Source organism: Elephantulus edwardii, unplaced genomic scaffold, assembly GCF_000299155.1.
Source record: "Elephantulus edwardii isolate Elephantulus edwardi_28Jun2011 unplaced genomic scaffold, EleEdw1.0 scaffold00020, whole genome shotgun sequence".
Classification (NCBI taxonomy): domain Eukaryota; kingdom Metazoa; phylum Chordata; class Mammalia; order Macroscelidea; family Macroscelididae; genus Elephantulus; species Elephantulus edwardii.
Genome location: NW_006399770.1, coordinates 13,435,075 through 13,447,211, shown reverse-complemented (window position 1 = coordinate 13,447,211; position 12,137 = coordinate 13,435,075). Strand labels below are relative to the sequence as shown.

The 12,137-nt window shown below is 38.1% G+C and overlaps 1 protein-coding gene across 1 annotated transcript in view; it reads right to left on the bottom strand.

Annotated features, from left to right (window-relative positions):
• The window catches only part of LOC102868046 (glycogen debranching enzyme-like), a 98,766-nt gene extending 86,893 nt beyond the window's left edge, over window positions 1–11,873 (bottom strand). Inside the window, exon 1 of the mRNA XM_006882438.1 lies at window positions 11,792–11,873. Coding sequence (XP_006882500.1) covers window positions 11,792–11,873 — 82 coding nt within the window. The remainder of the gene's footprint in view (window positions 1–11,791) is intronic.
• Between the last annotated feature and the right edge of the window lie 264 nt (window positions 11,874–12,137).

Below are 12,137 nucleotides of genomic sequence, written 5' to 3'. Positions count from 1 at the left end.
GGGGAGGGGTAGAGGGAGAGTGAGAGAGCAAGCACATGCAAGCACAGTTGGCTTAGTGAACAGAAAGTCATGCTCCCAAGGCAAAGGTGGGTGACTCTACTCCATGACCCTCAGGCCTGCCTTTAACTGTTTTTGGTGAAACATTCTTCTAGGTTGTGTAAACCTGGTATGTCCACATGCTGTGGTTGCTGTGAAGCTGAACACTATGCCACTGATGAGTCAAATGCGAGAATGGTTACCCATGGTGGACAGTGTTTGGTGGAGCTCCCTGATTAAAACAAGCTTGGAAGCAGGAGTGGAATCTACTTCCATAACAGCTTGCCTCTGGAAGCCTTATGAACCTGGAGAAAGGACCAAAGTTATACAGGTGTCCAGGGCTTTCATTCATAGGGTCGCTATGAGTAGCCTACGACTCGACAGCACTTAACAACAACAAAAATAAAAATGTATCTGAGAGCTGGACAATGAATAAGTGTGACAGAAGAATAGATGCCTTTGAGCTGTGGTGCTGGAGAACAGAACTTAATAACTCATAGAATGCCAAAAGAACAAACCAATATGTCTTAGAGAAAGTGCAACCAGATTGCTTCTTAGATGAAGAAGCTTCATGTCACATAATTAGGGCATATTGTTAGGAGGGGCCATTTTTTGGAAAGAACCATCATGCTTGAAATGTTATAGGGTCAGTAAAAGAAAGGAAGATCCTTCATGAGATGGTCTGACACAGTGAATATAGCAATGAGGTCACATATGTGAGAGATATTGAAAGTGGCACAGGACAGGGTGAAGATTCAGATCTATTGTTCATATGGTCACTATGAGTCCTATTCAACTTGACAGCACTGAACAACATTTACCTAAAGCAACAAAGGAAGGAAGTTAGGAATAGGAGGAAGATATGGAAAGCCTGGCTGATTGCCTCTAGAACACCTTCCTCTTTTGCCATAAGACTAGAAAAACTGGATAATGACCGAGTACTCTTTTGGGTCCTCCTGATGGAAGGTTCTATGGAGAAATTCTGATCAAAGGGAGATGTAAATATCATTTCACATTCTCAAAGCCTCTAGACTTTTTGGAGCCTCAGAGGGTGGAAAAAAACCTTAAAACTATTCTCAAAATTAACCTTTAAATTTTAAATCAAGAGCATCTCCTGAAGTAATTTAAAACCAAACTACAATTTAGCTGTATCATTCAAGATCAATGACATCTCAAGATCAAGAAAATGAAAATAACCACTGGGAAAATAAGCAACATCATGATAGATGGAGAAAAGATTGAAGTTGTCAATTATTTAATTTCACTTGTATCCACATCAACATCCTTGGTACTAGCAGTCAAAAAACTAAAAGATATATGTATCACACTGGAAATATCTACTGTCAGGAACCTCTCCAAAGTTCTGAAGAGCAAGGACATCAGTTTAAAAACTAAAGTACATGGTACAGCCACTATGGAAGGCAGTATGGTGCTTTTTCAAAAAGGTGGAAAAAGAAATACTATTTGACCCAGCACTACTGGGAACAGACCCTAAAGAAACCACAACTGCCACAGATATATGCCAAACAGATATATGCACATTCATGTTTATTGCTGCATTGTTCACAACAGCAAAGATATGGAAACAACCTAAGTGCCCATCAACAAATGAATGGATATGAGAAGCTGTGGTATATTTACACACTCGAATACTACACAGCACTGAAAAACAAGGAACTCATAAAATATTATACAAAATGTTTGACTCTGGAGGACATTATGCTGAGTGAAATATCTCAGTCACAAAAGGACAAATACTGCATAATGCCACTGTTATAAAACAGGACTAATATTGGGGGTTGGGAAAACTAAGAAAAGAGGGGCAAATAATGAACACTGCATTGGAACAGAGGAGAGGAAAAACTGTAAAAGGAATATATCATTAGGCATTATCTGCACGACAACAGTCTAAAATAAGAGGTGTACAGTAAGGTTAACTGGGGTTGGGAGAGAGGGAGAAAATTGTACAATGATGAATGAATTTTTTAAAGAGAAAAGTGAACTCTAGAGGAGGGTAGGAAGAAAATAGGCAACAATAAATGAATGGAAATCTAAGTTTTCTATAAACTTCTGGTAAAATCACAATAAGAAAAATTATTTAAAAAAAAAAGACTAAAGTATACCTGATCCATGATGACTAAGGATGATAAAAGAAGAGTCCATGCTTCTTAGCTGTAGTGTTGGAGAAGAGTAATGAATATCTCATGGACTGCCAGAAGAATAAACAAGTATGTTTTGAAGAAATGGAAATGAGGGTGCTCCTTGGAAGCAAGGATGGTGTCTCACATACTTTGGGTGTGTCATTAGGAGAAGCCAGTTCTTAGAGAGGGACATCATGCTTGGAGAGGTGGGAATTACCAAAGGAGAGGAAAATGGATTGACTCAATGACTGTAACAATGGGCTCGGGTCAATGGGAGATGTGAGGATAGCACAGGGGAGGACCACCTTCAGATCTGTTGTTCATATGGTTGCTATTCATTTCAGTCTACTCAATGGCACATAACAATAATTTAACTTCACTAGTTAGTGAAAAAAGTCTTCCTTGAGCATTATACTGCCTATTAAGCATTAAAAATTATGTACATATAATCTAATTGACAACAGCAACTTGGAAGACAAGATGATCTTTGGGGGTAATATTTTCCTGTCAACAACATAAGAACAACTCCTATAATGTGAGTGAGAATGGCTGTACAACTCAAAGACTAACCAAAGTCATTTAACTGTACATGCAGGAACACTTGAAATGGCATACATTTGACTATGTAGTCTCAACAGTAACAAAAAAAAAAAAAACAAAGAAAGAAAAGAAATTCAGGAAATACAAAAGCAAATGGCTAACAAGAGAGATATCATGCTAATATTAAACAAAGAAAGAGTAACTACATTAATATCAGATGAAACGTATTTCAGAGCAAAAGAAATGATCAGGGATAAAGAAGGGCGATACATGATGATAAAGGGTTAATTATATAGGAAGACACAGTAAGTTGCATTCCCAGGCAAGAAAAAGGATATGAAAATAGAATTATTAAGTTACTAGTTTTCACACTGTACATGGATAATTTATTTTCAAAATAGTTACCAGCATAAACTTTTCTATAAAACAGCATTTACTACATTAAATACCTTTACCAAGTCAAGGTATTCCTTTACCTATATTTTTTGATTAAGTAATGAGTGATGTAAACATACACTTAAAATAAATTGACATTAAACTAAACATTCAGTGATTGGGAATGATTAAGAATTAGGGGCAAGGACTTTGAAGCTTCATCTCACATACTTTGGGCATGTAGCCAGGAGGGACCAGTCCTTGGAGAAGGACATCATATTTGCAACGTGTGGAGACAGCGCAGGAAAAGACCCTGGAAGAGATGCACTGACATAGTAACTGGGATAATGCAGAGAGTCAGTGAGACCAGCTCAGGATAGGACAGACATAGGGACACTATGTGTCACAGGCAACTCAATGGCACATAACAACAACATCTACAGGTGCAATATTATAAAGCCATTATGAATAATGTTATCAAAAAATATTTAATAACATGGCTACTGGAAACTTATTATGCTTGGCAATCTTTTATGCATCTATTTAGATCTTTTAAAATTCTTTCTGGAAAAAGGGATATCTGAAGAAAAAAGTAGCAGTAAGCAGGAAGGTAAAACTTAAAAACGTATACATCATAAAACTAATAGAAAAAATTATGCTATAAAAGAATTTGAATAGTATCACTCCAATTTTATGTTAAAAGAAAAAACTTTTAAAAGGTCTTTCATACGTGTTTCAAGTTTATAACTGGGAATAATTTTTACATTGGCAATATAATTATGAAGAAATTGAAAAGCATCTACTAATTAACCAGAGAAAAATAATTGGTTAAGTGTAAGAATCAATTGGTGAGTATAAATCAACAACAACTAAGAATCATAAATATTTACAAAAATAATTTAATGACAAGAGAAACTGTGTCATTTTGAACAAGCACAAACATCAGAGATTAATTGCTCAAGCATATGTAAGTAACCTTTCACCAGTTAAGATTTTACAAATATTGTTTTGTAATTACACAAGGATTCAGAGAAGTTCCAGCACAAAGGTTAAAGCTCATTTAAAATTTCTAGCACAGTTATTTTGATCAGTGATCAACCTGTAGGGGAAAAAAAAAATCAACAAAGTATTCCTAAAACATGTAAAGATTTTAAAAAATGTGGCTTAAACATTTATATTTTCCTTGCTATATATCAGTATCCGTCAGAGGCGGTGCGATTGGCGCAGGATAGAGCAGGGTTTAGAGCTGTTGTGCATAGGGTCGCAATGAGTCGGAAACGACTCGATGGCACATAAAAACAACAACAACAACAACATATATCAGTAATTAAAAACTGATCATTAGTTCACGAACTAACCAGAGATGTTCCCTATTTAAATATTTAATGATTTAAAAACCAGGTAAATCTGTAGCTGTCAACATTTGAGAGAACATTTTGTTACTAACTTTTTAAAGTAGGTTGCTATCAAATTACATAAATAAAAATGTCTTTATAATGATAACTTTTCTAAAAACCTGTCCTCAAATATTATATTTCAGTTTGGCAAACAATATTCAGCCTCTGCTTTGTGCAAATAATATTTTACTGGATCTCAGCCACACCCATTCATTCGCGTATTGTCAGTGGCTGTTTTCATGCGACAATGGCAGAGTGTCTGTTGACCTACAAAACGGAAAATAACTGGGAACTGACTATTTTCAGAAAAAAAAAAGAGTGCTGATCTCTGTTCTATAGTATGAATTTCCTTCACCAAAATAGTTAATTTCTAACTTATATTCATTTCAATGAGTTAAACCGTGGGCTTTTAAGAAAATATTTTCTAAGCCACTGGAAAGGGTTAAACCAGGTGTCTCCTTGGAGGTAAGGATTCTGAGGCTCCATCTAACTTACTTTGGACATGTTGTGAGGAGAGACCGGTCCTTAGAGAGGGACATCATGCTTGGGAGGGTGGAGGGACGGCGCAGGAGAGGAAGGCCCTCTATGAGGTAGATTGATTCAGTGACTGGGATAATTGGGATGGAGTGTCAGAGACAGTGCGAATGGCACAGGACAGAGCGGAGTTTAGGGCTGTTGTACATAGGGTCGCTATGAGTCGCAAGCGACTCGACGGCACATAACAACAAACAGCAACTACTGAAAAGGAGACTAGCTCAGGACAGGGAAGGGTTCAGAGCTGCTATACATAGGGTCACTATACATCTCAGGCGACTCAATGGCACATAACGATAACATACTATGATGGTTTCAGAAGCAGGAGGGGCATCCACTTCCTAAACAACATGCCTCTGAAAACTCTATGAACTTTGAGAAATGTCAATAGTTGGGCTTCAGGCCTTTTGTTTATAGAATCACTGAGTCGTCCTTGACTCAAAGGCAATCATCAGCAACAACAACAACTAAAAAGGGCAGTTGGAAGTGACTCATAGCTGACCCTCCACTGGGTTTCCAAGGCTGTAAGATGCATGGGAAGAGGAAGCCCATCTTGGTGGATTCAAACTGGCAGAGGTTAGCAGTGCAATACAAACTAGGCAACCAGAGCTCTCCTCATATTCTTCTACTTAAAATAGTACAACATGTATATCCACTTAATCTGACAAGGTAAAAAAATAATCTACAGTAATACACAGGAGACCAACAGGTGAAGGTGTTACTGGTAATCTCTCTTGGGCTACATTTACTAATCTACTACTCCAGACTATATCCTTTTTTTTTTTTTTCAAAGCTCATCTCAAAAAAAACTGAGAGCATAAAACTGTCAATCACATACTAGCAAAATTTCATTACTTCAATAATTAAAATATCTCTATAAAAAATAGTGTACTTTCTTTACACATTATATTCAGTGGATGTTGTCTGTGGTATGTAGTCACTCTGTAGATGTTTTTGTTGTTGTTATGTGCCGTTGAGTCACTTGTGACTCATAGTGACCCTATGTACAACAGCCCTAAACCATGCTCTATCCTGTGCCAATCGCACTGCCTCTGACACACCCTTCCTGATTACCCCAGTCACTGAATCAATCCACCTCATAGAGGGTCTTCCCTTCCTGCGCTGTCCCTCCACCCTCCCAAGCATGATGCCCCTCTTCAAGGAGCGGTATCTCCTTACAACACGTCCAAAGTATGTCAGATGAAGCCCCAGAATCCTTGCCCCCAAGGAGTAGCCTGGTTTAACCCTCTCCAGGATGAATCTGTTTGTTTTTTTGGCAGTCCATGGTACATTCAATACTCTTCTCCAGCACCACAGCTCAAAGGCATCAATTCTCCTTCTGTCCTCCCTAGTCATTGTTCAACTCTCTGATGCATAACAAGTGACTGCAAAGACCATGGCCTGTATCATATGCACGTTAGTCTCCAGAGACACCGTTGCTCTTGAGTACTTTAGAGAGGTTGCTAACAGCAGACTTTCCCATTGCAATACGTTTTTTAATTTCCTGGCTGCTGGTGCCAAGAGTGTTAACTGTGGAGCCGAGCAAACTGAAGCTGTGAACAATCTCAATCTCTTCACCATCCATCCTGATGCTGCCAATTGGTCCAGTAGTGAGAATCTTTGTGTTCTTGACATTGAGCCTCAGTCCACACACTGAAGGCTCCAGTCCTTGACCCTCTGCAGCAAGTGCATGAGGTCCTCCTCAGTTTCAGCAAGCAGGGTTGTGTCATCTGCATAACACAGATTGTTAATAGATCTTCCACCAATCCTGATGCCACACTTCTCCTCATAGAGCCCAGTCTTTCGGATAATCTGCTCTGCATACAGGTTGAAAAGGTATGGAGATAGGACACATCCCTGACGTATACCTTTCCCAATTTTGAACCATGCAGTGTTGCCCTGCTCTGTTCTAACGACTGCCTCTTGGTCCAAGTATAGGTTTCGCATTAGCACAATTAAATGTTCTGGGATTCCCATTCTTCTCAGAGTGAGCCACAGTTTGTTATGATCCACACAGTCAAACGCCTTTGCATAATCAATGAAACACAGATATACAATCTTCTGTTATTCCCTGCTTTCAGCAAAGATCCATCTAACATCAGCTACAATATCTCTAGTACCACGACCCCTTCTAAATCCAGCCTGGACTTCTGGCAGTTCTCTGCTGATGTGCTGTTCCAATCATTTTTGGATAATCTTCAGTAGAATCTTGCTCGCATGTGAAATCAATTATATTGTTCTGTAGTTTCCACACTCTGTTGGGTCACCCTTCTTTGGAATGGGAACAATACTTCCAGTTAGTTGGCCAAGTGGTTGTTCTCCAGACATTCCCAGTGTTAGCATGAGGAATAAGATAGCTACATCATGTACTGTTACGTGTGACCTATGCTAATTTTAGCAAATGGAGCAAATAGTTATGAAACGTGGTATACTCTTCAAGTATTTTAGTGTTTCATTTACTGTACCAATCTGTCATTTGACTATATAATTTTTAGGTACAATAAATGAAACACTAAAATACTTGAAGAGTATACCACGTTTCATAACTATTTGCTCCATTTGCTAAAATTAGCATAGGTCACACGTAACAGTACATGATGTAGCTATCTTATTCCTCATGTTAACACTGGGAATATGTTTCCCAGATTAGCCACACCCCTCTTGTAGACAACTAGCAAGATGTGCCTGAACTGTGACGCCTTCTTAATGGAAGTTTTCCATCTTCTTCTCTCCACTTGATTTATATAAAAAAAAAGAACTAATTTTATTTCTAGGCATTTATATAATAGATATTTTAGAAAATAGCAAATATCATAAATTTTACTCATCTGTTTAAAAATGGAAGGAAAATATTTAGACTAGAGAAATACTGATTTCGTTTATTATTCTACCAAGAAAAATCTATGGGCTTGTTTAGAAGATATAATCATATTATTCTCTGACATTAAGTTATAGAGATACTGGAGTCTCTAAGTAGTAATAATAGTGTTGATTGTTGTTAAGTGCCATTGAGTCAACTACAACTCAAAGCAGATCTGCACCCTGCTCTATCCTTTGCCATCCTCACCATATCTGATATGCTCAAGGCTTTGTTAGGCACTGCTAAACCATTTTTCTGAATGTCTTCCTATCTCTGACCCTTTCTTTTCCCAGCATTATGTTTTTCGCCATGGATTGGCCCCTCCTGAAAACATGCCTAAAGTATATGAGACAAAGATTCACCATTTTGCCTATAAGGAGCATCCTGGTTGCACTTTTTCCACGACAGGCTTATTAGTTCTTCTGGCAATCCATAGGATATTTAGTACTCTTCTCCAACACAATTCAAAGCCATTGATTGTTCTTTAGCCTTCCTTACTCACTGTCCAACTTTCAGATGCACAGCAAGTGATAAAAAAAAGACCACGCCTTGACCAGGTGCACATTAGTATTTAAAATGGCATCTTTGCTCTTTATTACCTGGGAGAGGCTCTTGACATATTTCCCTAATGCAAGACATCTTACAATTTTTTTACTTGCTATTATTAGTGTTGATTGTGGATCAAAGTAAAAGGAAATTGTTGACAACTTCAATCATTTCCCCAACTAGCAATCACAGACTATTTAAAAAAATTCTCCACAGGGCAATGTTGAAAGAGCTCAGCAGAATTCACAATTTTTGCTAGTGTTAGTAATTAATCAGGAAGTATTTTTTTATTTTTATTTTTATTTTATTATTTGTGTGTGTGTGTACCATCAAATCAGATCTGACTGGTACAGGAGGAGATTGTCCCTCCTTTCCCGGCAGAGCATCTGGTGGATTCGAACTGTGTGCCTCTGGGATTGCAGTGCAGCTTCTTGCCACTAGGCCACCAGAGCTCCCCTAAAGAAGTATTTTTTAACTCCTGTATATAGCACTACATCTGTAAAACTGTCCCTCTCCTCAAAGACCTTAAGCTCTAGTTGGACTCTATAAAAGAAATAAGGAAGAGATTTACTAGATACTTTAAATAAATGAAAGCTTGGGCTTTTTAATCTCTAAGAAGTTGTACTGCTAACCCAAAGGCCACACCTCTCTGGAGGTTTGAATCCACCAGTGGCTCTGAGGGAGAAAGACAGGCTACTTCCTCCCATGAGATTTACAGCCTCGGAAGCTAGATGAAGGGTGAGCTGTGAGTTGGCTCTGACTGGATGGGAAGTATAAAGAAATCTGGGAAGAAGTAGGGTGTCAGGATGTAAAGAAACATGAGAAAAATCATTACAGAGGAAATGTGCAAGGGATGAGTGGGGAAACTGTAAGAACTCTAATGATGGTTAAGAGAGCAACAATCTTGCCTAGAGAAGGTTCTGTTCCAATACAGAATGCCTTGTAAAGATATTTATTTTTTGCTTTATCCAATTCACTCATTGCAGTCAAGTGAGAAGCAATTCATAGCTGACTCTGCAGTGGGTTTTCAGAGGCTATAAATCACAAGGGAGGAGACTGACCATCTTTGTCCTGTGGAGCACCTGGTGGATTCAAACCACCTGCCTTTGAGTTGTCAATGCAGCTCTTTATCCATCAGACCATAAGCTCTCCCTAATATAGACACCAATTAATAAAAGGAGAAAGAGTTGTTAAAAAAAATTATTCTAGCACCATTGGTACTTTGGAAGAGACAAAAACTCAAGCAGAGATATTTGGAAAATGGACTGACATCATAAGTGTAGCAATGGGGTAAAGCACAGTGGAGACTGTGAGGATGGCTCATGAGTGGGAATGTTTCCATCTGTGGTACACAGGCTCACCATGAGTCAGAATCAACTTGCTGGCACCTAAGTAACAAAAATCATCAAAGAAAATAAGATTTCAGCCTTAAGAGTCTAGGAAAGTGAACACATCATTAACATGTACCAGGAAGCCTCAATATAAGGGAACTGAGACTATGAAAGAGATGAGAAGAATCCTGAGTATGGTTTTGGGTATGGTGGATATAAGCGTATCCATGAGGAGATATATTAGAGGATATCTCTTGTGCCATAGTCCACAGGGAACTGTACTGCTAAACTAAGGATAGTACTTCTCTGGTGGTTAGAATCTACTAGCAGCTCTGAGGGACAGAGATGGGCAGTCTTTTCCTGTGTAATTTATAGCCTCAGAAACTCACTGGAGGGTCAGTTATGAGTTGACTCTGACTTGACTGTAAAGTCTATTTCCTTTCTCACTGAATGATATAGAGATGAAACCCAGAATTCATACTAAATTAGAGATAAAGGGTTATCCACTTGGGACTGTATCAGTATAACCATTCATAACTAAAACTACTATCATCAAACTGATTCCAGCTCATAGTAACTCTCTAAAGGATAGAACAGAACTACACCACAGTTTCCAAGGCTGTAATCTTTATGAATTAGACTGCCTTATCTTTCTCTCTCATGGAGCAACAGCTGTATTCAGAGTTCCCACTTTTTTGGTTAGCAGCTAAATGCTTAACCACTGTGCCACCAGGGCTCCTTTTACCACTATAAAGTCATCTGTGAGGAATAAGTTTAGAACCACAACAAGAAGGAAGGAAAAGAACAACACTTGCTATTCTCATTTCAGAAATAAGAAAATTCTAGCTCAGAGATGATGTGCTGTGACTTTGCTAAAGTCAAATAGTTTATTATGGGAGAATCAGAACTGGAGTCTGTGGCTTCAGAACTCTGGTTTCCCTACCTTTGCCAGTATAATCAAGGGCTTCCAAGAAGCAAGCATTGCTCCAGGCCCTTCCTTCAGAGGACACTATGCTGAGCGAAATACCTCAGTCACAAATGGATAAATATTGCATAGGGCCACTATTGTAAAACAGGACTGACATCGGGGTTGAGGGAAGACAGAGGAGGAGGAATGATGTAGACAGCATTGAAACAGATGAGGATGAGAACTGTTTAAAAGGGATATATGATTGGGTATTATTGTCATGACAGGAGTCCAGAATGAAAGCTGCACAGTGGAGTGGACTTGGGGGGAGGGATTTCACAACAATGAAAGAGTTTTTCTTTCACTTTTCAAGGAGAAGAGTGAAATGGGGGCGAGGGGGTGGGCAGGGAGAAAAGTGCAACAATGAATGACTGGAAACCCTAAGTCTCTGTAAACTCATTAATATAAAAAATATATTAAACATTAAAAAAGTCTAAATTAGCACAAAGGCAACAACTGAGGCCAAGAGGCTATATAAAGTACTCTAGGATTAAAAAAATCAAAGAAAAAAGTTTCCTAGGTATATTTGCAATTAAATGAAATGTGGAAAGAAAAGAGACACCAAGCTGACAGAAAAGTGCAGAGTCAGGAGCCAAAAATGGAATAAGTACTTGGTGCTCTTAAATGCCAAGCAGAGTTGGAAGAAGATGAGATTTGTCGGAGGTAACACATTTGATGGTGGACATTTTTTTTCCTTCCAAGATTTAACTCTTGAGATATCAGGATAATAAAGGAATTCTTTAAAAATATTTAAAACTGTCAATTCCCACTTGGGACATTAATGCAAAGAATCAGCTTTCTTCTCTTTCACCAAATAAACTTTTACTTAGTAAGTTACAGTAGCATAAAATCAGTGAAATGTTTTTCAATCTTGAATAATAATTTTACAAAAGTCTAAGATGATGAAGCGTTTCATCTTTGCACAAATCAAGTTTTAGAAAAGTGAAATAATTTAAGATCTAGGCAATACAATTTGTAAATTATTTTTAACTTAGTACAACAGTCAATGAATTTTGAATGCAGAAGGCATGAGCAAGGGAATTAAACAACTTGCTATTACTGACCTTGTTCAAGTCTGAAGAGGGTTTTCTCCAGCTTTTCCATTTCGTTTAGAAGTAAAACTCGAATCTGTTTACTGTGTCCCATTTTGACGGTTAGAGTAGTAGAAATCTTTCAGAAGAATTAAAAGGACTCCGAAATTGAAAAAGTAATCCCTATGAAACAAAAAAGAATTAAGATAAAGAAAATAACCATTACCTTAAGTTCTCCAGAGCTGACAGCTGCACTTACATGTTCTAAATGTGGTTTTAAACCCTACAGAGTAATGAATAAATCTAACAGAGAAGGTAAACGTGGTAGTTTCCTCCTTCTGAGCCCAATGAGTAAGAACGAAGCAAAAAGAGTGAATTA